This window comes from Sorex araneus, chromosome 10 (genome assembly GCF_027595985.1).
Source record: "Sorex araneus isolate mSorAra2 chromosome 10, mSorAra2.pri, whole genome shotgun sequence".
Lineage (NCBI taxonomy): Eukaryota > Metazoa > Chordata > Mammalia > Eulipotyphla > Soricidae > Sorex > Sorex araneus.
In genome coordinates, this window is record NC_073311.1 from 36,265,558 (window position 1) to 36,289,407 (window position 23,850).

The window sequence follows — 23,850 nt, forward strand, 5'->3', positions numbered from 1 at the left end:
AGAAAAAATAAGGTCATGAAGTTTGCATATAAGTGGATCAGCATGGAAAGTATCATGCTAAGTGAAATGAGTCAGAAAGAGAGAGACAGACATAGAAAGATTGCACTCATCTGTGGAATATAGAATAATAGACTAGGAGTCTAACACCCAAGAATAGTAGAAATAAGTACCAGGAGGTTGACTCCATGGCTTGGAGGCTGGTCTCTCATTCTGGGCAACTCAGAGAAGCGAACACCAAGTAAAATGTGGTCGGAGGTCATGTGGGGGAAGGGTGACGTGTTCCGAATGTAGACTAGAGACTGAACACAATAGCCACTCAACACCTTTATTGCAAACCACAACACCTAATCAGAGAGAGAGAACAAAAGGGAATACCCTGCTATAGTGGCAGGGTGGGGTGGGGGGAGATGGGACTGGGGAGGGTGGGAGGATGCTGGGTTTACTGGTGGTGGAGAATGGGCACTGGTGAAGGGATGGGTTCTCGAACTTTGTATGGGGGAAACATGAGCACAAAAATGTATAAATCTGTAACTACCCTCACAGTGATTCACTAAATAAAAAAAAATTATAGATGCTTCATGCCAACAACATAACACTGAATGCTCTTTTAATTGGGGGTGGAGAGAGGTTACACCTAGGTGTGCTCAAGGATCACTCCTGGTGGTGCATGGAGGGACCTATTATATGTGGTGCCAAGAATCTCAACACCATTAGTCACAAACAAAGTAAGAACCTTAACCTCTGTACTTTCTCTCTGGCTCAGAATTATTTTATTTTAATCAGGCTTAATTTATCATTTATTTTTCTCATGAATCTTGACACTTGTGCTGTGCCAAAATTACCTAGTTGTTTTTCCTATGTTCAAGAAGATAGATAACTTTGTTCAATATAGGCACAGGATTCATTTTGAGCTAAAATTTGTGAAGGGTATATATGGCCTGCTTTTTCTTCATCTTCCTTCTCATTCTCCTCCTCCTCCTCCTCCTCCTCCTTCTGCATGTACTGTTGTTTTAGTACCATTTATTGAAAACAGTACCTCTAGTTGTTATTTCTCCTTTGTCAAAGATAAATTACAAAAAAAAGAAAGAAAGAAAGAAAGAAAGAAAGGGGCTGGAGGGATAGCACAGCGGGTAGGGCATTTGCCTTGCATGCGGCGGACCCGGGTTTGATTCCCAGCATCCCATATGGTCCCCTGAGCACCACCGAGGGTAATTCCAGAGTGCATGAGCCAGGAGTGACCCCTGTGCATTGCCAGGTGTGACCCAAAAATTAAAAAAAAAAAAGATAAATTACATATATTTCCATGAGTCTATTTCTAGATTCTGATCTTTTTTGTTTTGTTGTTATTGTTGGGCCACAACTGTAGAGAGTAAGGGCTGACTCCTGGCTCTAAACTCAGGGATCACTCCTGGTGGGGATAAGGGAACAGATGTGATGCCAGGGATGGACCCCAGCGTGTCCAAGTGCAAGGCAAGCCCTCTACCTCTGTACTATCCCTCTAGCCTCTAACTTTTCGTCTTATCTATCAAACTACCTGTTTACTCTTGCCCCAAAATTTTTTGTTTACTGTTGCTTTACACAGGTACTGAAGTCATGTAAGTCAGTCCTCCAACTGTTCTTTAATACTATCTTGGCTCTCCTGATGTTTGGGGGATGAGGGGAAGGGGCCTTCTAAGCAGTGCTTAGGAGGCCTGAGGCTCCGCTCAGTGATTCTCAGTCTACCAGTTCAGTCAAGAACTTGAGGATTAAAATTATTCAGGCCCTGTGGTACTGTCACTACCCAGGGCTGCTAGGGAACTCCAAGGCTGCATCTGGAATATGCTTTGGGAAATAACATGGTACCAGGAATTGAATCCAGGTCAGACACATGCTAGACACACATACACAAACCACTATATTATCTCCCAGCCCCCCAGCTTTTGCTTCTTGACAGAAACTTTTTATATCAGTTGATTGACAGTATTTACAAAATAACTTACTATAGTTTTTATTCAGACTATACTGAATGTATAAGTCAAGCTAAGAACTGACATCTTGACAATGACTCATTCTGTGCCTGAATCTGTCCAGCTATTTAGTTCCTTTATTTCATTGAGAATTTTATAATTCTCCTCATATAGATCTTATACAGATTTCTTTAAGTTTTTATTTATATCTTTTGGGGGAACTACTAAAACAAATTATACTGTTTTTTTATGACACAGTCCACTTGTTCATTATTGTTACAATGGAAAATGATTGTCTTTTGTTTATTACTGCTGTATTTTGCAACTTCCCTATGATTTCTTTATATAAGACTGCTTTGTTATTGCAGTTACTGTATAGACAACCATGTAACAAGCAAAGAAAGATTTCTTCCTTCCAAAGTTGTATGACTTTATTTCCTTTTCTTGTCTTACTACAGTAGTTAAGACTCCAGTACAAAACAGCCTTGTTCCTAATGTAAGTGGGAAAATTTCTGATTTCTTCATCACAGGATGAGGCACTCTCTCCCCACTGCCTCCCTCGCACACACACCTCCTCCATGTATTGTATGTGTGTGCATGTATACATATGTGTGTATATATATATATATACATATATATATGTTGCCTCTTCATCCTCACTTCCTGATAGTTTTTAGCAAAAACTGGTGATTTATTTTTCCAACACTTTTCCTGTCTCTAGTGATATGCTCTCATAATTTTTCTTCTTGGCTTGTTGATATAATTGATTATAATAATCCATTTTCTAATATTAAACCAGCCTTACATGCCTGCAATGAAACCTTTGTGGTATATTGTTATTTATATTCATTGTTAGATTTGAGTTGCTAGAGAATTAAAATTTAATTAAATTTTTAAAAAACAATAAAAAAATTTGAGTTGCTAATATTTTACTGAGAATTTATGCACTTTGTTCATAAGAGGTCCATACTTTTCCAGTAATTTTTTTGTTCTATTTTGGTATAGGGTAACCATGACTTCACAGGATTATTTGGGAAGGACTGATTCAATTTTCTGGGAAAGATTGTAAAAATTCTGTACTATCTTTCTTAAATATTTAATAGAATCCATTTATGTACCTATCAAGCTGCCCAATAATTTGTTTGGATGTCAGATATTAAGTATTTTATATTTTCATATATCATACTTTTCTATATGCAACTAAAATTGCTTAGAAATAGTTTGAACCTTTCCAATCTTTCAAGCCACTGTCTTCTGTGGAAAGCAAATTAATACTGAAATAAAGATTTAATCTAAAGCAACACTTGAATCACTTTTATCCAATTTTGGAAGTCATGATTTCTTTTCTTTATGTCTCTGTTTTCTTCCTTGTTGAAAGAAGTGACTCAGAGACAAGCAATTCTCAGAACTATGTATTACCCCCAACATAGTGAAGGAAAGATTAGGCGATTGGACACATGAACTGCTGGGAAATTAGGTGATACTAAAGTGTCTTGAGAATAATTCTACTCAGACTGAACACTTTTGAATAACAACTACATTTACAACCTCAAAATTTCATCTGTATTAAGTCTGAATATCCAGATTAAGTTATAGCTATATTAAGTCATATATAGTGACATATACACCACCTCCAGTGCCATGTAATCTCATCAATGGCCAAGATCCAGAGACTATAAAACAAATCTTCTGGAAGACATGATACAGAATCTTGAATAGCAGAACCTGGCAAGCTACCCGTGGTGTATTTAATATGCCCAAAACGGTAACAATAATGGGCCTCATTCCCCTGACCCTGAACACAAAAGGGACAAGTGAAACATTACTGGCGCCTGCTCAAGCAAATCGAAGAGCAATGGGACAGCAGTGATACAGTGATCCAGATTAAGTCTAGACTAAGCCCAGAATTTCACAGGTATTAAGTCCAAACTTATGTTCTTACAGCCAAATTCATTGCAAAATCATGAAATTAGCTTTCTAATAAAGAGAAGCTTTTTTATATATTCTTTTTAATCAAGATTATTATGTAGGAGATGAGAATTACTGGTATGCTTCTCAGGAAGACACAAAATCTTCCTCAACTATTCTCCAAAGACCCATTACTCAAAATATATTCAATTACTTTACACTTGTAGAAGTGCAAGAGCTCAAGTATTTTATGTTCTTAATTGATGCAAGAAAATCCAGTAACTTATTACATAAAATTTACATATTTTACACGTTTAAACTGTAAAATTGGAAGATGGCAAAAGTAGGATTTACTTTAACATTTTGCTGCTGTTTTGTGAAAACACAATCATCCCATCAAGTTTTACTGTTACTGCATATGGAAACTGGAGCATATGTATGAGATAAAATGAAATCAAGTATACACTTATTAATTTTATTCCTGCATAACCAACTGAGAAGAAGGAAGCAAGAAACTTCAAACTTACCAGAAAGGTTAAGTATTCTATAGTGTTCTACTAATGGTTTCTCAGCTTCTACTATTGCTTCTTAGCTAGCTATATAACTTCATGTTTCTAAGAAATTTTATGAAAAGAAATTTTGGGTTGGGGAGTTTGGGTCACACTTCGTAGTGCTCAAGCTTTACCACTTGGTCTGTGCTCAGGGAATCATTCTTGGCGGTGCATGGAAGACCACATGTGGTGCCAGGGAACATGAACTGGGGTTTGCTATGTGCAAGGAAAGAACCTTATGCCCTGTACTGTGTATCATGAAAATTAATAATGCCACTGACCTTAAATATTTAACTAATATTTAGGGTTTTTTTAAAAATAATTGATTAGTAATCAAATTTGAGACACAGGTTTTGTTCTAAGAAAACAATAAAGCTAAGAAACTAGAGAATACAAACAACCATTACTAGATAATACATTTTAAAATCAAAGTATAAAATAAAACACAGATATCCTTAACCTCAGTAGTTACTCTTCAATATACTACATCTGTATTTCAGACTAGAAATTGTCATCATTCCATTTTTCATAAGAAACTTTTTATGCAGGTTATGCTTTTAGTGTCATAATTACAGATTCAAAACCTTTCATAATTATAGTGTTTGGCCAAACTATAGTTGTTGGATGGTCCCTATTTAGTGAGGCAACTTCAAGTTACTGGTAATTTCAAACTTAGAAATCTGGGTTGGGATAGCTCAATTCTACTATTAAAAGTGTTTGCTGACTTCTTGTGAGACTTTAGACCGAATTTTCTGGCATTCTTTTTTTTCGGTGCTGAGCTCAAACTCAAGGCCGTACACTTTCTTGTGTAACCAGAGCATGCCCTCTGCAACTGAGGTTCATCTCCAGCCCCATTACTCCAAAATTCATAGCGTATCTTACATATCAAACAATTGAGAAATAACTTGCTTATTGATAAAAATAAACAAATTTGATTCAACAAGTAATTTGTATTTTGGTGGAGGGCTTGGGCCACACCCATCGATGCTCAGGGTTTATTCCAGCTCTGTGCTCAGGAATCACTCCTGGCAGTGTACAAGGGACCATATGCATGGCTGGTTTTAAATCCAAGGTCAGCTTCATAAAGGCAAGCACCTAGGGGTCAAAGACGTAGTAGAGCTGGTGAGACACTTGACTTGTCTTGCATGCAGCTGACCATGGTTCAATCCCTGGCATCCTATTTGGTCCCTCCAACACTGCCAGGAGTGATTCTTGACTTCAGAGCCAGGAATAACCCTTGATCACTGCTGGGTATGATCCAAAAACATAAACAAACAACAACAACAAAAAGACAAGCATCTACCTAACTCCCTCTACGCTCTCTGAATATATTTTAATTATTACTTCCAAATAACAACAGTGCATTAAATATATAATGTAGATTTATTGGTATATTGCTATCCCTCAAGACTACAGACACCAATCTATTTTTATCAATTCAACTAAGGATTATATTTATTATTTGATAACAAATATGCAATTAACTCTAATTTTGGGTTTACAAAAAAAAATCTAAAAACTAAATTTTATTGACTAAAACAGTCTTGCCCATACGGAGCAATTCCACCCTACCGATACAGGGAACGGCAACTTAGGAAGTTTCCTGTTCGATTGCTTTAAGTAGGAAGATTCCAAAGGAGGAATGAGTACTTTGCTTCTGAAATGGGGGCAAAGATCAAGTAAGTGTGAGAACCTCTGAACTAGAAGAGTAACAACTTACAATTATAACCAATCACTCACCTCTGATTCATATTTTATTTTTTCTTCTTCTAAGAGTCGTGCAAATTCTTCTTTCTGGTGTTCAAATTCCGATTTAAGAAATGTATGTTCATAGCGAAGCTTATTATATTCAGCTCTATACTTTTCTACCTCCTAAATTAAAAGATTGAAATTTATCACAAATTTATCTGTGAAAACTTTACTCAGCCCAAACTTAACTTTTGCAAATAAAATTTTTATGTTATCCTAAGAGCCAGCCAAAAGTAAAAAGTCCAATGTATGTATAAATTAGCTTTGGAAAAGTTCTCAGAATAAGAGTCCAAGTGTATTAGTTGAATTCCTGAGAGGGTACCAATAAGACAAGTTAAATTAATATTAACCAATTCCCTCACTCTAATAAAAATGCATAACATGTTAAAAGTTTTGATTTGGGGGCATAATAAAAATAGTACTTAAGAAAGTAGCACACCTTTCGAAGTAGACTTCCAAAATTAATTTTGTCATATAAAATGCATCCTAAAAGCCAGAAGGTTAAACTCAAAGTAGAGGAAATATTACTTGAATGCTTAGACATAAGTTAAGATTCAGTAAAATATTATGATAGTACAACACACCAATCTGGAAGAGGTGTACATATCAACCTTTCTAGTTAACTGGGAATGTATACGATATCTTAATAGCTTTCAATCCTGCTTTTTAATTCTACAAAGTTGGGAAGATCCTGAATCTTAGAAATAAGAATGTACAAGAAAGAAATAAAGATGCAAGAGAAAAAAATGTCAACATGAAACATTAAATTAAGAAATGAAGCACATTTCATAAAATATTCAGTTCGCTGTACATCTTCAGTTAGGAGATCACTCTTCTGAGTCAGTTTAAAAATCCAAAAAATAGTTTCCAGGACTTTGTCAAGAAGATCCTATGAAAAGGTCACCATATTGCTTAACAATGTTTCAATAAACAACAGCGAACACATATAACAGCTGTTACCCTACAGGCCAATATATTATAGCATCTAGATTTGTAAACTACATTCTACAATTTTCATACAATGACATCAAATTTCTCAGTACATGTTCCCATCATTCAGCAACACAACTGTACTTAATTTTGATTTTTAAAAGCTTTTAACTTAAGTGTAAACCTAAGATTTACACATGAATCTAAGTATAAGACTTAAGATAGAAACCTTTTTGATTTTTATCCAAAAAATTAAATCTACTTAACTTTGTAACATACCAGGAGGATATTCAAAAGGTAACTCTATCAAGTCAGTAAACCATTTATAAAAGGAGTACTCCACAACTGTGATATGTGGCACCATATCACAGTGATATATAACTGTTAAATATAACACAGTTATATGTCACCACATACCAACCTCACTAGCTTCCTGAAGGTGATTCATTTAAGAGGACAAAGTTCACTTGGACATATAAGTCCTGTACATTATATAAGGCAATATATAAAATGTATCTAGCCAATTTAATATCTGTCTTCTTTACCTATCCCCTTAACATAGTTGCCAGCATATTTACTATCTGTTATTTTTACCTATCTCCCTTATTGAACACTTAGTCATACTTAGCCAATATTTCATATAATAAGACTAAGAAAAACTGGTAAGTTTTTTTACTTTTCTAAGGTTGTATAAAATTCATTCTCTCATTCAACAAATATTGAACAGCTGTTGCGTGCTAGGCACTATTTTAGACAACTAGAATATACCAGTGAACAAAACAGGTAAAAGTTCTCACATGCAACTTACATTTGAGAAGTGATTTTTAAAAAATAAGAAAAAAAAAAGCACAATAAATAGTATAAGACATATTAAAAAGCTAAGCACTAGAGAAAACAGAAAAAGTAGACTCAAAACTCTTGACTAGCAAGTTTCCTGACTACATGAGGAGTCAATGCTAAAGGCAGAGGATTAATCAAAGTAGGTATCATTGAACAGATAATCAGTAACAGCTTAGATGAAGAAGTTGGCCAAGAATATATCGAAGGAGAATCCTTAAGGCAGAAGAAACAAAGGCTTTTGAACTACAGAATTTCTGGAGTGCCAAAGAAAGTTCAATGCAGAGAGAAGAAGGGAGGTTAGAGAGGTAATGTCTCATGAAGCCTCATGGGTCTCACAGGAATCCGAGTTAAGGAAAGAGAGGGCTTGAGAGTACTTTAGAGTACTACTACAGTTTTAGAGTAGGGAAATGATGCTTTCCATCAAGCCCTTAAGAGCAGAATGAAGATAAATGCATATAAAATTTCTTCTATATAAAGTACTTACTTCATCTAGATTTCTAAACTGTTCTCTCATTGGAGTTTCTAATTCTTGTTGTATCTGGGCTCTTAGTAATTCCAATTTTTGTGGAGTTAATACCTAAATGGAGATAAATACAAATAGTTCTCAATATAAACAACACTAGAACAAAAGTTTACCAAATTTCAAAGCCTAATTATAGGACTGGAATGATAGCACAGAGGGTAGGGCGGTTGCCTTACATGCAGCCAACCAGGGTTCGATTCCTCCATCCCTCTTGGAGAGCCTGGCAAGCTACTGAGAGTATACCACCTGCCAAGCTACCCATGGCATATTTGGTATGCAAAAAAAACAGTAACAACAAGTCTCACAATCGAGACATTACTGGTGCCCACCAGAGCAAATCGATGAACAATTATACGACAGTGCTACAGTGCTCTAATTATAATCACAGAATTCAATTTACCGAAGATTTCACAATTTGTCTAATTTTATACTAGCTATTATAAAAATAGAACCATCATTTAAAATATTTTAAGAACATCAATTTCAAGCATTCAGATATGTCAAAATTTCCATAAACATAAGGTAAAAACAATCACTGATTACTATTATTATTAAAAATTAGTTTGCAGCTAAAATTATGTTGGACACAATAGTTTATACTGTTTTTGAAAGTAAACAAAATAAAGGTGTAATAATTTGCCATACCACAGAGAATTCTTCAGATTTACTTTCAATCCCAAGAGGGTGATTTTTACTCTGGCCACCAAAACTAATATAGGCTCCTTTCTGTTACTCTCTCTTATAGACCTCATATTTCAGTAAGTAAACTCAGATGGAAGTTCTTTAAAGACATACAGAGTGTTTATAAATCATGGTGTTTCCAATACCTCACAGGATTGTCGGCATATAAGAACCACTCTATTATATCTTTAATGAAGGAACAAATATAAATGTCTACATTGTATTGATATTAATCCTTAAAAATTAAGTGTATTCAGTGCATTCATTTATTCATTAGTATCTCAAATGTTCTTATGTTTTACAGAAAGCCTATACTGGTCTTTCTCAAAATACACGCAATGATACCCTACAGGTAAGGGGGTGGGGGGGAGGGCACTGAAACAATCCGGAGGGTAGTAGGAGCTTTGAGTACAACTGAGAGGCACTTTCTCTATATTTACCTAAAGAAAGCAGATTCCCAGAGGAGAGGGAAACTGAGTGATTTTTTTTTTCCTGAAGAGGTGGCAACCAGGTCAAACAAATTTTTTTTTCCTGAAGAGGTGGCAACCAGGTCAAACAAATTTGGAAACTTGATTTATACTGTATTTAAAGAACTGTGCAGCATTCTATAATCTACATAACATAACCACGTTATGTACATTAGCTTATTCAGTGCCCATAACAATTCACAACGTAGCTGCATTACCATCACATTCTTTTACAGAAACTAAAACATATGCAAAGTCTAACTTTCTAAAGATCATAAAAATTCACAAACAGTCTACTTTACCATAAATTCAAATGCTCATATGAAACATAACTCATACATACAGTAGGTACAGAACAGGCAATATGGGGCCAGGGAACTAACTCAAGTGATAGAGCAGACGCCTGGCACAGTAATAATGCTAGATGTCACCCTGGTGGCCCCTAAGCATCACTAGGCATAGATAGTCCCTTCTAAAACAAAACATTTAAATGTTTTGTTTACCTAATAAGTAAAGAACAGAAAGGCTATTTAGGACAGAAATAATACCATGTCAAGAAACAAAATCTTCAAGAGAATCCAAAACCAAAGAATACATAAACATTTTAAATTCCCTGGAGGAAAAGTGTTAGTTGACAGTGGGTGAGGGTCTGGGGATGTGACTCAGTGGTAGTGCACCTGTGCTGCAACCCTGAGGCAGGAGGTCCCCAAAGCCAAGCTCTTGCCACTGCGATTCAGTGCCATAACAAAGCATGTGAGCTCTGATATGCCACAAACACGTGTGCAAATACAACTGAAGTCTGCAACGAAGAGCACCACAACCAAAAGTCTGCAGCCACCTGGTCAAAGGGAAGGAAAAGAGGGGTGGAGAGAAAAAAAAAAGTAGTTTTTCTTTAAAAGTATTAGAAGAAATACACTTGGTAAGATATCAACATCCATAAAAGAATAATATTGAAATAGGTAACTTCGTGCGAGTTTTGTGATCTATAAAGTGTCAATGCCCCCCCACACACACTTTTTTTTAGGTTTCTTAATCAACTGCCACACCTGTAGCCTTCTTATCTAAAGAATTTGATGGTATGGCCTAGAGCTGAGCTGGACATCTCTAAGCAGTGGCAACAATTGCTCTATGACAGAACTTCCTCTAGGGCAATCACTGTAAGTCTAACTCCCACTTGCTGGAAATAAACACCCATCAATGGCTGACGAGTACTAAGCACTACCGTATCTCGTAGGATTAAGTCCCAAGAGTTACTTAAATCAGATACATAATCCAGGAGCCCTCATTCATCTCCCTGAGGAAACTTGTGAAAGACAGATTACCTGTGCACAGAGGTGACTGAACAAATAGCAGGTTTGATTTAAAAGACATCCTTCCTAGAGGTGGGAGCAATATTACAATGGGTAGAGCACTTGCCTTGCAAGTGGTTACTCTTACAAGGCATCCCAGATGGTCCCGAGCACTAAAAGGAGTAGTTCCTGAGAGCAGAGCCAGGAATAACCCCTACGCATTGCCAGGTATGGCCAAAAAGAAAAAAAATTAAAAAGACCATCGCCTGATAATCTTGATGAAACTTAGTTTAAATATGCCATCAGGGGGCTGGAGCGATAGCACAGCGGGTAAGGCGTTTGCCTTGCACGCGGCCAACCCGGGTTCGATTCCCAGCGTCCCATATGGTCCCCTGAGCACCGCCAGGGGTCATTCCTGAGTGTAGAGCCAGGAATGACCCCTGAGCATTGCCAGGTGTGACCCAAAAAGCAAAAAAAAAAAAAAAAAAAAAGAATATGCCATCAGTCTAATCTTATTTCCTAATGATCTCATAAAAAAAAAAAGCACTTAGAGAATAAAAATCTATCCTTCTCTGTGCCCCGTCTCCCTATATGAATCCTCCTCTCTCAATATATATTCACCAGAAGCAAAATTAGAGGCTCTTTTACATGCCATTTTAGGAGGAAATTATGTTGTCAGACTTCTAATGGAATGTTGCCACAATCTCAAAAGAAAGTTACAAAAATGTTTTATCACCTAACAGTCCACATGTCATTACCTATGTTTAATCTATAAAAGCAAATTGTAACACCTGTCATATTAATAATATAAAATAAACCAGTATTTTTTTTAAAGAATGCTTTAAGAGGGAAACACTTGTGCCAGAGATCCTTAACAAATTAATAAAAGAAACTGAGTAACAGATTTGCTCTGAGCATCCTAGTAGCCAAATAAAAGGTAAAACATACTGGGCTATATAGTTTTCATTACCTAGCAGAGAAAAACTTTAACTTTTGGTAAAACAATGTTTATTAGAAATCTTTAATATAAAATGGATGCCAACTTTAAAGAATCTCTTTTTAATCAACTTCATGACAATATAACAAAAACTAACATGATCTAACTGCATGAAAGAACCATTAGTACTTCTAAATTTCCTTCTATGGTCTAGGTACTATTATTACTTCCATTTACTACAATTTCATGGGCAATATAAATATATTCTTTAAATGAATGTCTTTTAAATTTTTTTCTATAAAACCAAGAGGGATGATATTAAATCTTAACTCAGAAGAGGAATTTTGAAGGCAGACAATACGCGTATTTTAAAAATAGTAACATTTTCTACTGTTTTTTGGCATATGGAATACGCACGGGACGGGTAGCTTGCCGGGCTCTCCAAGAGGTATGGAGGAATTGAACCCAGGTCTGCCGTGTACAAGGCAAACATCCTACCTGCTGTGCTATCACGCCAGTCGTATTCAATATGCCAAAAACAGTAACAAGTCTCACAATGGAGACGTTACTGGTGCCCACTCGAGCAAATCAATGAGTGATGGGACAACAGTGCTATGGTGCTAAACAATAATCTTTTCTAAAACTTCCTAAACCATTTCTGAACTTACTTTTTTAATTAATTTCATTCAATTCACAATTTGTGCAAAATGCAAATATCAGCTAAAGCAAATAAATTGCTTCAATCTGTGTGGTATGTTTATGTATATGTATTCAAATATTTGCTTATTTTTTCCAGGTAACTATTACACAGAAACAAGGTAAACACACCTTGTTTCTGTGTAATATTTATGTTGAAAAACACAAACTTTATATTTGTGTGTAATGTTTATGTTGAAAAAACAGAAACTTTGCCAGATAAACTATTGGTCAGCAAATATATCAATGTTATTGATATAGAAATGTCTTAAGTTACATTCTTTAGATCAAAGGAACAGTACAAGAACCAACAGGGAAAGGACAGAGGAAATGATTTCATTATGAGAAAAAATTTTAGCTTTTCTGAAACATTTTTTTTCTGGAAACATTTTTCTTAAATGGAACTGGATCACTTTAAGAGTTCATTAGCTCCTCTAACACTGAAAGTAGTAAGGCAGAGAATAAAGAATCCTGTATCAAAGATATTCCAGAAGGAACTCTGCGTTGGGTACTATTATTAGTTCCTTAAAGCTGCCAAAACAAAATACCACAGACTGGGAGGCTTAAAACAACAGGAATGTATTGTCTCAGCTCTGGAGGTTGGAAATCCAAATCAAGGTGTCAACAAGGCTATATTCCCTCTGGAAACTTCACTGCCGCCTCGAAGCTTCTGGTAGTGTGCCAGCATTACACAGCTGCAGCACGAAATCACTCTCCTGTCATCATGGGGCATTCCCCATGGCCATCCCCAACCATCCAGACACAAGGGTATTTCTGTCTCGATCTATCTTCTCTTCTAAGAACATAGATCATACTGGATTAAGAATCAAATACACTCCAGTGTGACCACATCTTAATTAATTATACTCGTCAAGACCCTGTTTCCAAAAAAAGAGTAACATTCCAAGATAATGGGAGTTATATCTGCAACATAACTTTTTTTGGAAACTTAACTTAACTTATACTTGATATTTAAAAGAACCAGATGATTATCAAATCTTCAGCTTTAGATACATAAGAAGTTTTAGGTACAGATGAGATGAGAAGTACAGTATTTTTTATGAATAGAACAATTCCAACTCATTCTTTTATTCTACTTATTTGTGTCATTCAACAAATATATTAGATACTGTTATAAACACTGGAGATGTACTTAAGAATGTCTGTCTTCACAGTAGATACAAGGGTCAGGGGGATTGCCCATAGGTGGAAGACTGTTTTATGAGCGGAGGGGACAAGGCAGATGGAATAGAGAAGGGATCACTAAGAAAATGATGGCTGGAGGAACCAGTTGGGATGGGAGATGTATGCTGAAAGTAGATGATGGACCAAACATGATGACCTCTCAGTGTCTGTGTTGCAAGCTATAATGCCCAAAAGTAGAGAGAGAGTATGGGGAATACTGTCTGCCATAGAGGCAGGGAGAGGGTGGGATGGGGGTGGGGGTATACCCAGGATATTGGTGGTGGGGAATGTGCACTGGTGGAGGGATTGGTTTGATCATTGTGAGATTGTTACCCAAACATGAAAGCTTGTAACTATCTCACGGTGATTCAATAAAATAAAATAAAAAAATTAAAAATAATTAAAATTAAAATTAAAAAAAAAAGAGTGTCTACCTTCAGGGCTGGAGTTACAGCACAGCAGGGCAGGTGTTGGCCTTGCATGTACAGAGCCGGGATCGATCCCCAGCATCCCATATGGTCCCATGATCAACCAGTTCAAAAGCATCAAGTACAAAAAGACATTTTGAAAGTAAGACCTCAATCATTAAACTTTTGTATACTGTACCTAATTTACAAATTAAACTGTCATGGGTATGCAGGCATAGGTGGAAAAACACAGTATTTATAGGGTTTAATACTATTCCTAATTTCAGATATTCAATGGGGGAATTGGCTCACATGCCCCATAGTAAAGGGTATTACCGAGAACAACATATTCAGCATTTATAATGATTTACTATGTTCCAAATACTGTGCCAATGCACTAGTCTTCACAATAACCCCTACTAAGTAAAAGATTGTATTCTCTTTGCCACATGAAAAACTAAGAAATAGCTACTGGGTGAAGACAAGAACATCATCTTCCTGGTAAAAAGATCATTTTTCACTACAAATAATGTCATTTTACTATTTGTCCTGAGGAATACATTATTGATACAATATAGTCAATTGAGCTTTCTGATTATATATACTGACTACAAATAAACATGTCTTAGATGTTGCTCTCAACAGAGTAATTAATTCCCTTGCAAAGGCCCGAGGTAGACCTTAAATATCTCAGATTTGGTGCTCACAGATTACATGTGTATAAGGTCATCTCTCAATATTGCAAAATAAATTAATCCATTACTGTGAAAACTTAAATTACATTTCCCTCAACTTACATTTCTTAGGTTTTTATTTATTTAAATGTCCAAAATATGTCTATTTAATTGCTGTTCAGAAATTAAATGATAACAGGAAAGTAACACTACTACTACATATTAATCTGAAATGTAAAGTAATTATACAAGTGCTAAAGTTTACATATGGTCTACTTTCTGGGCACACTAAAAACAAATAGTGTGAAAATTACCTAAAAACATCATAGTCAGTGCTTTAGTGGCAACTATCTTTTGCTTTATAAACTTCACATAAATTTATTTATTTATTTGCTTTTTGGGTCACACCCAGCGATGCACAGGGGTTACTCCTGGCTCATGCACTCAGGAATTACTCCTGGCAGTGCTTGGGGGACCATATGGGATGCTGGGAATCAAACCCGGGTCGACTGCATGCAAGGCAAACGCCCTACCCACTGTGCTATTGCTCCAGCCCCCTAAATTTTTATACATAATTTCCTTTACCTGGTTTACTGACTACTCTCTGTGGGCTGGAGCGATAGCACAGTGGGTAGGGCATTTGCCTTGCACAAGGCCGACCGGGGTTCACTTCCTCCATCCCTCTCAGAGAGCCCGGCAAGCTACCGAGAGTATACTGCACCCATGGCAGAGCCTGGCAAGCTACCCGTGGCGTATTAGATATTCCAAAAACAGTAACAAGTCTTACAATGGAGACGTTACTGGTGCCCGCTCAAGCAAATCGATGAACAACGGGATGACAGTGATACAGTGCAGTGCTACCGTGTGGTACTCAGGGTTGCTACCAGAGAGCTCGGGACATCAAGTGGTGCAGGTGACAAAACCTGAGCAGTTCACCAGCTTGCATATGCTCAGTCCGCTGAACTCTCTCCCCAGTGATCTTATATTTATGCTTATTTATATATAAACTTATAATTACCTTTGACATATAAATTACACTTTTATGTTACTTTTATTGTGTATTTGAAAGAAGCACCTTACAAATCACTGTTGGGGCTAAAGAGATAGCTCAAAGGGCTGAAGCACATACTCTGCATGTGAAAGCCCCAAGTTAGATCTCTGGCACCCCATGCACTCCAACTACTGCTTGGAGGCCCCCCACCTCCAAAATCACTATCAAGATTTTTTTCCAGCTTTATTTCCCTTGTGATATTTAAGGAAAATTAATCTTTTCTTAAATAATTCTAAAATTCTTTTTTTATTGGGGATGAGGAGGGTGTTTTCCAACCTGGGCATCCAATAGTGCTCCCAAGGCCCAGGGGCCACTACCTGTGATTATCAGTCAGCTGGGCTGCTGATTCAATGTAAGAGTCCAAAGATTCAGTGCTACTTGGGCCATGCAGTGCCAAGGATAACCTGGACCATTCCAGTAGTGCTCTGGGGTCACCATAGCTGTTGCCAGCAATGCGAGGGGAGCTTGGCATTGAACCAGGGTTGAACACATGCAAGACATGTGTCCTGTACTCTATTACCCCTTTAATTCTTAATTTTTGTCATTTCAAAAACTGGTTTTCCCTGAAATTATTCTGAATAGCACAAAATATAATTTAAATAAAAATAGGAATTATATTAAAATAAAATGATTGCACTCATCTGTGGAATATAAAATAACAGAGTAGGAGACTAATATCCAGGAATAGTAGAAATAAGTACCAGTAGGTTGGCTCCATGGCTTGGAAGCTGGTCTCACATGCTGGGGAAAAAAGGCAGCTCAGATAGAGATGGGAACACCAAGTAAAATGTGGTTGGAGAGCCCGCAAGGGAAGAGAGATGCGTGCTGAAAGTAGACTAGAGACTGAACACAATGGCCACTCAATACCCCTATTGCAAGCCATAACACCCAATTGGAGATAAAGAGATCAAAAGGGAATACCCTGCTGAAGAAGCAGGGTGGGGTGGGGGGAGACGGGATTGGGGGGTGGGAGGGATACTGGGTTTATTGGTGGTGGAAAATGGGCACTGGTGGAGGGATGTGTTTGCGAACATTGTATGAGGGAAAAACAAGCTCGAAAATGTGTGAATCTGTACCTGTACCCTCATGGTGATTCACTAATTAAAGAATAAAATAAATTTTAAAAAAATAAATAAATAAAATAAAATGAGTTTTAAAGTTAAATTCTATATGTTGACTAACACTTTAGACTATATGAAAGAAGATTAAATCCTAACACCTGGAGCAATAGCAAAAAAAAAAAAAAAAAAAACTTAAGAACAGACTTTAAAACCTTAGGAATAGACTTTTAAAAATTAAGAAATTTATCAAAACTACTTCCACTAAATATCTGACTGCTCTTATAATCAAATCAAATATGTTTTATTACCTGCAGCTTCACTTCTTCCAAGTTTTTAGTTTTCTCTACTAATTCCCCTCTTAATTCTTCAAGCAGCAAATGAAATTTTTCCTGGTTAGTTTGCTTTTCATTTAATAGGCGTTTCAGTTCATTTTGTGATTTCATATATTCATCTTGCAACCTGATTTTAAAAAAATTCAATTTTAAGTATCCTTTGCTAACTTCATTACTTAATGTAATTTTAACCAACATAAAACAAGATGACTACCATGCATTCAATTAAACTAGTAAAATACCATTTTGGGGGAAGTAAATATCGTTTTTGTTTCCTGGTTGACCCAAGGTGATGCTCAGGGTTTTCTCCTGGATCTGTTTTTCTCCTGGATCTGGTTTTCTCAGGGATCGCTCCTGGCAGGGTTCCGGGAATCGTATGTGATACCAATAATCAAACACAGGTCTGACACATGCAAAGTAAATGTCCTATCTGCGTACTATTGCTCCAGCCCGTAAATATCTTATTTGTAGAGATTCATTTCATTGTTAACTTTTCCTGAATGCAATTTTATTCTAAAGGGGGAAAATGACAGCTGGATACATTTAATTTTATGATCTGACACTTTCAAAACAAAGCACTATTCATTCATAATCTACTATCATGCCATGTTTGAATAGTCTTTTTTTTTTTAATTATTAGTTTTTGGTTTTGGAGTCACATTCAGTAGTGCTCAGGGCTTCTTCCTGGCTATACACTCAGGAATCACTCCTGGCAGGGCGCAGGGGATCATATGGGTGGTGAGGATTAAACCTGGGCCTGCCACTTGCAAGGCAAGAACCCTAACTGATATATATATATATATATATATATATATATCTGGCTCCTGAATTAAGTAATTTTAAAACAAATATTGTATAGTATTTAATGTTTTAAATGTGTACAACACAAAATAACAAACTTATACTACATGTTTCAGAGCAAGTATTCATGTATATATACACATATTGATCAAGTCGCTAGCCTTAAGTTATTTACCTTGTGTGGTCAGCTTTCAGAGTCTGGTAATTAGTTTTATGATGTTCACATCGTAATCTTTCATCAATTAACATTTTTTGGAACTCAGACTGGGAACTTGTCAAGCCACTATCTCCACCAGGAGGGAAAACGGTGGGAAAAGTGTCCATATTTGTAAGAGAGCTGACAACCATGAAAAACAAATTCTTGCTTTCTTATTGTTCCAGATTTCTTTCCAAGAGTATTTTCCACTTCCTTTTTGCTAAGACAGAATCTCAGGAAACCAACTTATACCTGTACAAAGAAATACACTTAATTAGTAATCAGTGAGCAACAATAATATAAAAACACATATATTTATTTCTTATTAGTTCTCCTTATCAATTCTTTAACAAAATCAAAATTTCATATTTTCAATCTTTTATAAAACAATTCAAAAACAAAGTTAACTCATTCTTTAACAAATGTTACTTCCATTGAAGGCTTCTATTTGTAAGATCATATTTTCGGACCCTCTGCGCCTAAAGACTTTGATTCCAGAGATCTAACACATTCGGGCATCCAGCGCAGCATCTGATAGCAATGCACTGGGACTTCGAACTGGGCTACAACTCTATGCTGCCAGGGGGTGGATTTTTTTCCTCCTCACCCTGTCTTCCTGCACGGAAAACGGCGGGCTGATGGCACCCACGTGGCAGACGCCATCTTCCATGACTCCAAACCCAGAGGTATTTGGTTTTTACTTTTGAGGCTCCCAGGAACTCATGGGAAGGGGGCGTAACCGGCACGCCCTCGGCCCAGATAAATCCGGAGCCGCTGAGCGTGAAGCGGACCCTCTGCACCTAAAGACTTTGATTCCAGAGATCTAACACATTCGGGCATCCAACGCAGCATCTGATAGCAATGCACTGGGACTGCGAACTGGGCTACAATCTGTGCTGCCAGGGGGTGGATTTTTTTCCTCCCTACCTGTCTTCCTGCACGGGAAACGGCTGGCTGGTGGCACCCACGTGGCAGGCACCATCTTCTATGACTCCAAACCCAGAGGTATTCAGTTTTTACTTTGGGGCTCCCAGGAACTCATGGGAAGGGGGCGTAACCGGCACACCCTCGGCCCAGATAAATCCGGAGCCGCTGAGCGTGAAGCGGACCCTCTGCGCCTAAAGACTTTGATTCCAGAGACTTCTTACAGCAATGCACTGGGACTGTGAGCTGGGCTATGTAATTTCTGGCAGAATTTTCCCTGGACTTTATACAGAAATCCAAAACCGCACGGAAGCGGCAGTGTCTGCGCGACTTAACATTTATAATTGTCAGCAATGTGAAACGGTTCCTTTTGAACAGGTCTGACTTGGGGCGGGGGGGAACTCCAAATAATAACAATAAGTTTTTGTTGAAATATTGAAGGTTATTAATGTAGCAGCCACCTTTCTGGACTGTGAACTAAGCAAAAGCCCCACGCTGGCTGACGCGGCATGGCGTACACCATACTATGAGGTGCGGGAAGGGGGATGAGGGGGGGAAAAAAAAAGGGAAAAGGAAAAAGGAAAAAAAAAGAGAGTTATGTACTTGGAGCAGTGGGGCTACATATCTCTTCATTTCCAGCAATGGAAAACTAATTATCAAATGTAGTAGGTCTGTCTCTCTTGGGTGGAAACTCCAACAACTATAGTGAGTTTTGTGTTGAATTATGGAATGTAATCAAGGTAAAGAAAAAATGAAGTGAAATTCATTAGTTATACAGTAGGGGGTGGGGGCGGGGGGTATACTGGGGTTTTTGGTGGTGGAATATGGGCACTGGTGAAGGGATGGGTGTTTGAATATTGTATAACTGAGACAAAAACCTGAGAACTTTGTAACTTTCCACATGGTGATTTAATAAAAAGTTAAAAAAAAGATCATATTTTCAAGTATTAGCCTAACTGAAAAATATTGACTTCTCCAAGAAAGATACATGGATTCACAAATTACAGGTATTTACAAAGTAAGAGTGAATTCTAGAATAAAACCCATACTCTGAAATCAGGGGAAAAGTCATCTACAATTAGATGAGTAGACAATCTTCACAAAGATGACCTTAAGCAAATAACTCCATCTATGATAAATGCTACAGAGGGTATTTTATTTGAACTGCAAGGTGAACTGCACTCAGGCTACAAATTCAGATGAGAAATCAGTCAACACATAAATATTGATCACCTCCTATGTCTTATGAACTGTGTAAAGAAGAGGAATCTAAATTAGCTATCTCCAAAAGTGCTGACCCAGGATTATGAAAATAACTTGTATACAGATGCAAAAAAATGACTGTTCATATTGTAAATAATTAAAAGCAAATTTTACACAAATTGGCTCTGATCCTTTTAATGTATTTTTCAAAAATATTATATATACATATTTATATACATATGCATGTATATATGTTTTCCTCCTAAAAACCTCTCCCTTAATCATCCATTATCAAATAGTTTAACTTTTCTTTTTCTTTTTTTTTTTTAATAGTTGGTATTTTTTTGGCTTTTTTCTTTCTTTTTAAGTCCCAAATTGGCAGTGTTCAGAGCTTACTTCTGGGCCTGTGTTCAGGACCATATGTGGTACCAGGATTGGGGGGTGGGAGGACTGGGGGATCATATATGTGATGCCAGGGATTGAAACCAGATCAACCATGTACAAGACAAGCACTCTACCCATTGTACTACTGCTGCAGTCCTGACTTACCTTTTCTTATAAGAGAAAATCCTTAGACTATAAAACTACGCAGTCATTAACAGTACTATCTAATTTGCAATACACCACTTCTAATAACTTAGTATGATATATTCATAAGAAGAAAAACTAAAAGGGGTTGTCCTGGTTTCCTGAAAATCTAATTTGATAGAGGAGGAAAGACCATCACGGATGCTATATTCTTTACTCTTACTTTATATGTGCAGAACATTCTGTTGGTATCAGATGCCACAATGTTTTCCTGCCAAGAGTTTACATTTGCCATAGAGTGAATTGGATCATGAAATTAACTTGTAATTTTTATTCTTCTCTCTGATTTGAATGTTTTGGAGAACTGTTAAGCCACAAGCAGCAGTGCTCAGGGGCTATTCTGGACTCAGTGCGTAGGGGAACATGTGATACCAGGGATCAAACCTGATGCAAAGTTTGTACTCCAGCCCATTCAGCTATTTCTCTGGCTCTCCAAGTTAACTGTTTTGTTATGGGGGCCCATATTTGACTATATTCAAGGCTTACTCCTTTCTCTAAGCTCAGGGATCACTCTTGTTAGTTCTCAGGGAACCATATGTGGTGCTGGGAGATTGAACCAGAGTCTGCCATGTGCAAGGCAGACTGTACAACTTCTCTGGCACTCCAAATTAATTTTTCAGGAATGAAAACATACACTTCTGTCATACTTTCAAATAATGTCACCAAAAGCCATTACAGCTTTAATTAACTAATAACAATTATATTAGAAAAATAACAAAAGTACTATTCTATGCCATATGAAAAAGAAAGAAATCTAAGCTAAAGCGAAAGTATTATTAGTCCCATTAACTTTGGTAAATATTCTCAATGACTTTCAAATATAAGTTAAGGCTGGAACATAGCTAGAGGTCAGGAATGCATACCTTGCACAAACACAGCCCCAAGTTCAATACGTGGCCCCCAGCTTCACCGAACTGAGTCCTGTAGGTGCGAACACCACTAGGCCCAATAACATACTATCTGGTCTCACTGGCAGAGTACTGCTGAGAGAAGGCCCAGCTTCCCTGAGCACTACTTGAAAGGAAATCCTCAACACCCATTTCCCAGTTTCCCTGGGGTGTTTTGATTCATGGAAATATAATTCACACAGGTCTGAACATTTTTGGGAAATAAAGTTAAAATGCTTTATTTCCACTGAAAGTTCTTCTCAGGACTTCACTAACTTTAGCGTCTCTCTTTTCAACCACCTCCAATACCGTATAGCTAATTCTAATCCCTGTGCAGACACATGGTACTTTGCCCTCTTGTATTTTCCTAGAAGACCTTCTTTTGTCTTATAAGGATGCTTGAGACCTACTACCTTCTAGTAACATATTCATTTTAATGACAAGGAGAGTAGAATAGACTATAACACATCACTAGTAAGTACCACACCCCAAAACAAGATATACTCCCCCACCTCACCAAAAAGAACCATACTGCTAATTGCATATTTATATAAAAATCAATACTAACCTCTCTGGGAATTTAGCTATATCACTACGATAAATCTGCTTATACCTTAGTTCAATTCTAAGAATTTTTCCTATGAAAACAACTGAATGGGTATCTAAAATAACTTTGAACATTAATTTTCACTGCGAATATTTTAAAAAACAGAATAACCTAAATTTCCACAAAGTAAGTTCATCTATACTCTGTATTAAGAAAGATAAACCTCATCAGGGAAATTCAAACCAAAACAACAATAATAAGATATTAACTCACACCACTGAGAATGGCACTTATGAAAAAAAATGGGAATAATCTGTGTTGGAGGAGATCTGGAGTAAAAGGAACTCTCATTCACTCTCAGTAGGAATGATGTCTGGTTCAATCCCTGTGGAAAATAGTATGGAAACTTCTCATAAAAGTAAGAAGTGTTACCGGAGGACCCAGCAATGGGTGTCAGGAATCTAACAGGGACAGCTGCCTACAAGGCAAACTCTTTACTGACTGTATTATCGCTCTGGCCCTGGAAAGAACATCTAAACTGATATGAGCACTAGCTGCATTTGTCAATTTTTTAAAGACTTTCTCCTTTAGGTATATTTAATTATCGCAAAATATCTTCCTGTTTGTACAAGTCTTATCAAAATCTTAATGAATTTTATGCCCGTTTTAAAACATTTTGAATGTATAATATTAAATTCTCCAGTTGAGTAGTAATCAATTTATCAATGATAATATTGGGAAGCCTAGCTGTATTAATCCTCCAATAGTAGAACTCTTTCTCTGACCTTCAAAAATAGTTCTGAGCCAGAGGTAGCAGAGGGTTAAGGCTGCATGTAGCCTACCTGGGTTTGATCTGGAGCATTATATATAGGCCCTAAGCATTAACTGGGGTGGGCCCAAAACAAATGAAAAATATTCCTCTATTCTACATTCAGGCTTTCAAAACAGAAGCGCTACATTTGGGAAGGGTACTCAGCGACCTTAAGGGCCACTCCGAATAAGCAATACTCTGCCTATTTATTCGCCCTTGGCGGTTCAGATTTGGGCCTAGTAGTATGGTACTTCTGGAGTGCTGGGGGACATCAGTGCCACATCCAACAGAGCTCAAGGGCCACCTCCGCTTCTTCAAGAGGTGATGGGGAGGGCCATGCAGTGCCAGAGAGTCAAACTGGAGTGCAGTCACTGGAGTGCACTGGCTAGAGTACACTGTTGGATAGCACTGCTGAAGAGCATTGTCGGAGTACACTGCAGCCCTTTGAGTGATCTCCCCAACCCGAGCTGCTATATTTTTAACATTAATCATAAAAAATGGACTTAGCTAAAACCAAAACCCTAACTTAATCCCTTAAACACCAGAGAAAATATAGTCTATTTATTATACAAAGAAGTATTAAGAGTTTTCGTTGCGAGTGATAAAATACTAGACAACTGAAATCATGCCTCCTGCTCTGAAGACAATAACACGTATTTTAAAAAT

The 23,850-nt window shown here is 37.1% G+C and overlaps 1 protein-coding gene across 2 annotated transcripts in view; it reads right to left on the reverse strand.

Annotated features, from left to right (window-relative positions):
• CEP83 (centrosomal protein 83) overlaps positions 1-23,850 on the reverse strand; it is a 145,756-nt gene that overhangs the window by 60,377 nt on the left and 61,529 nt on the right. For both annotated transcript variants that reach the window (XM_055118535.1, XM_055118536.1), the window contains 4 exons: positions 18,204-18,476; positions 17,204-17,354; positions 8,409-8,501; positions 6,146-6,277 (listed from right to left, as the gene is read on the reverse strand). In XM_055118535.1, the coding sequence (XP_054974510.1) occupies positions 6,146-6,277; positions 8,409-8,501; positions 17,204-17,354; positions 18,204-18,376 (549 nt within the window). In that variant the 5' untranslated portion in view covers positions 18,377-18,476. The remainder of the gene's footprint in view (positions 1-6,145; positions 6,278-8,408; positions 8,502-17,203; positions 17,355-18,203; positions 18,477-23,850) is intronic.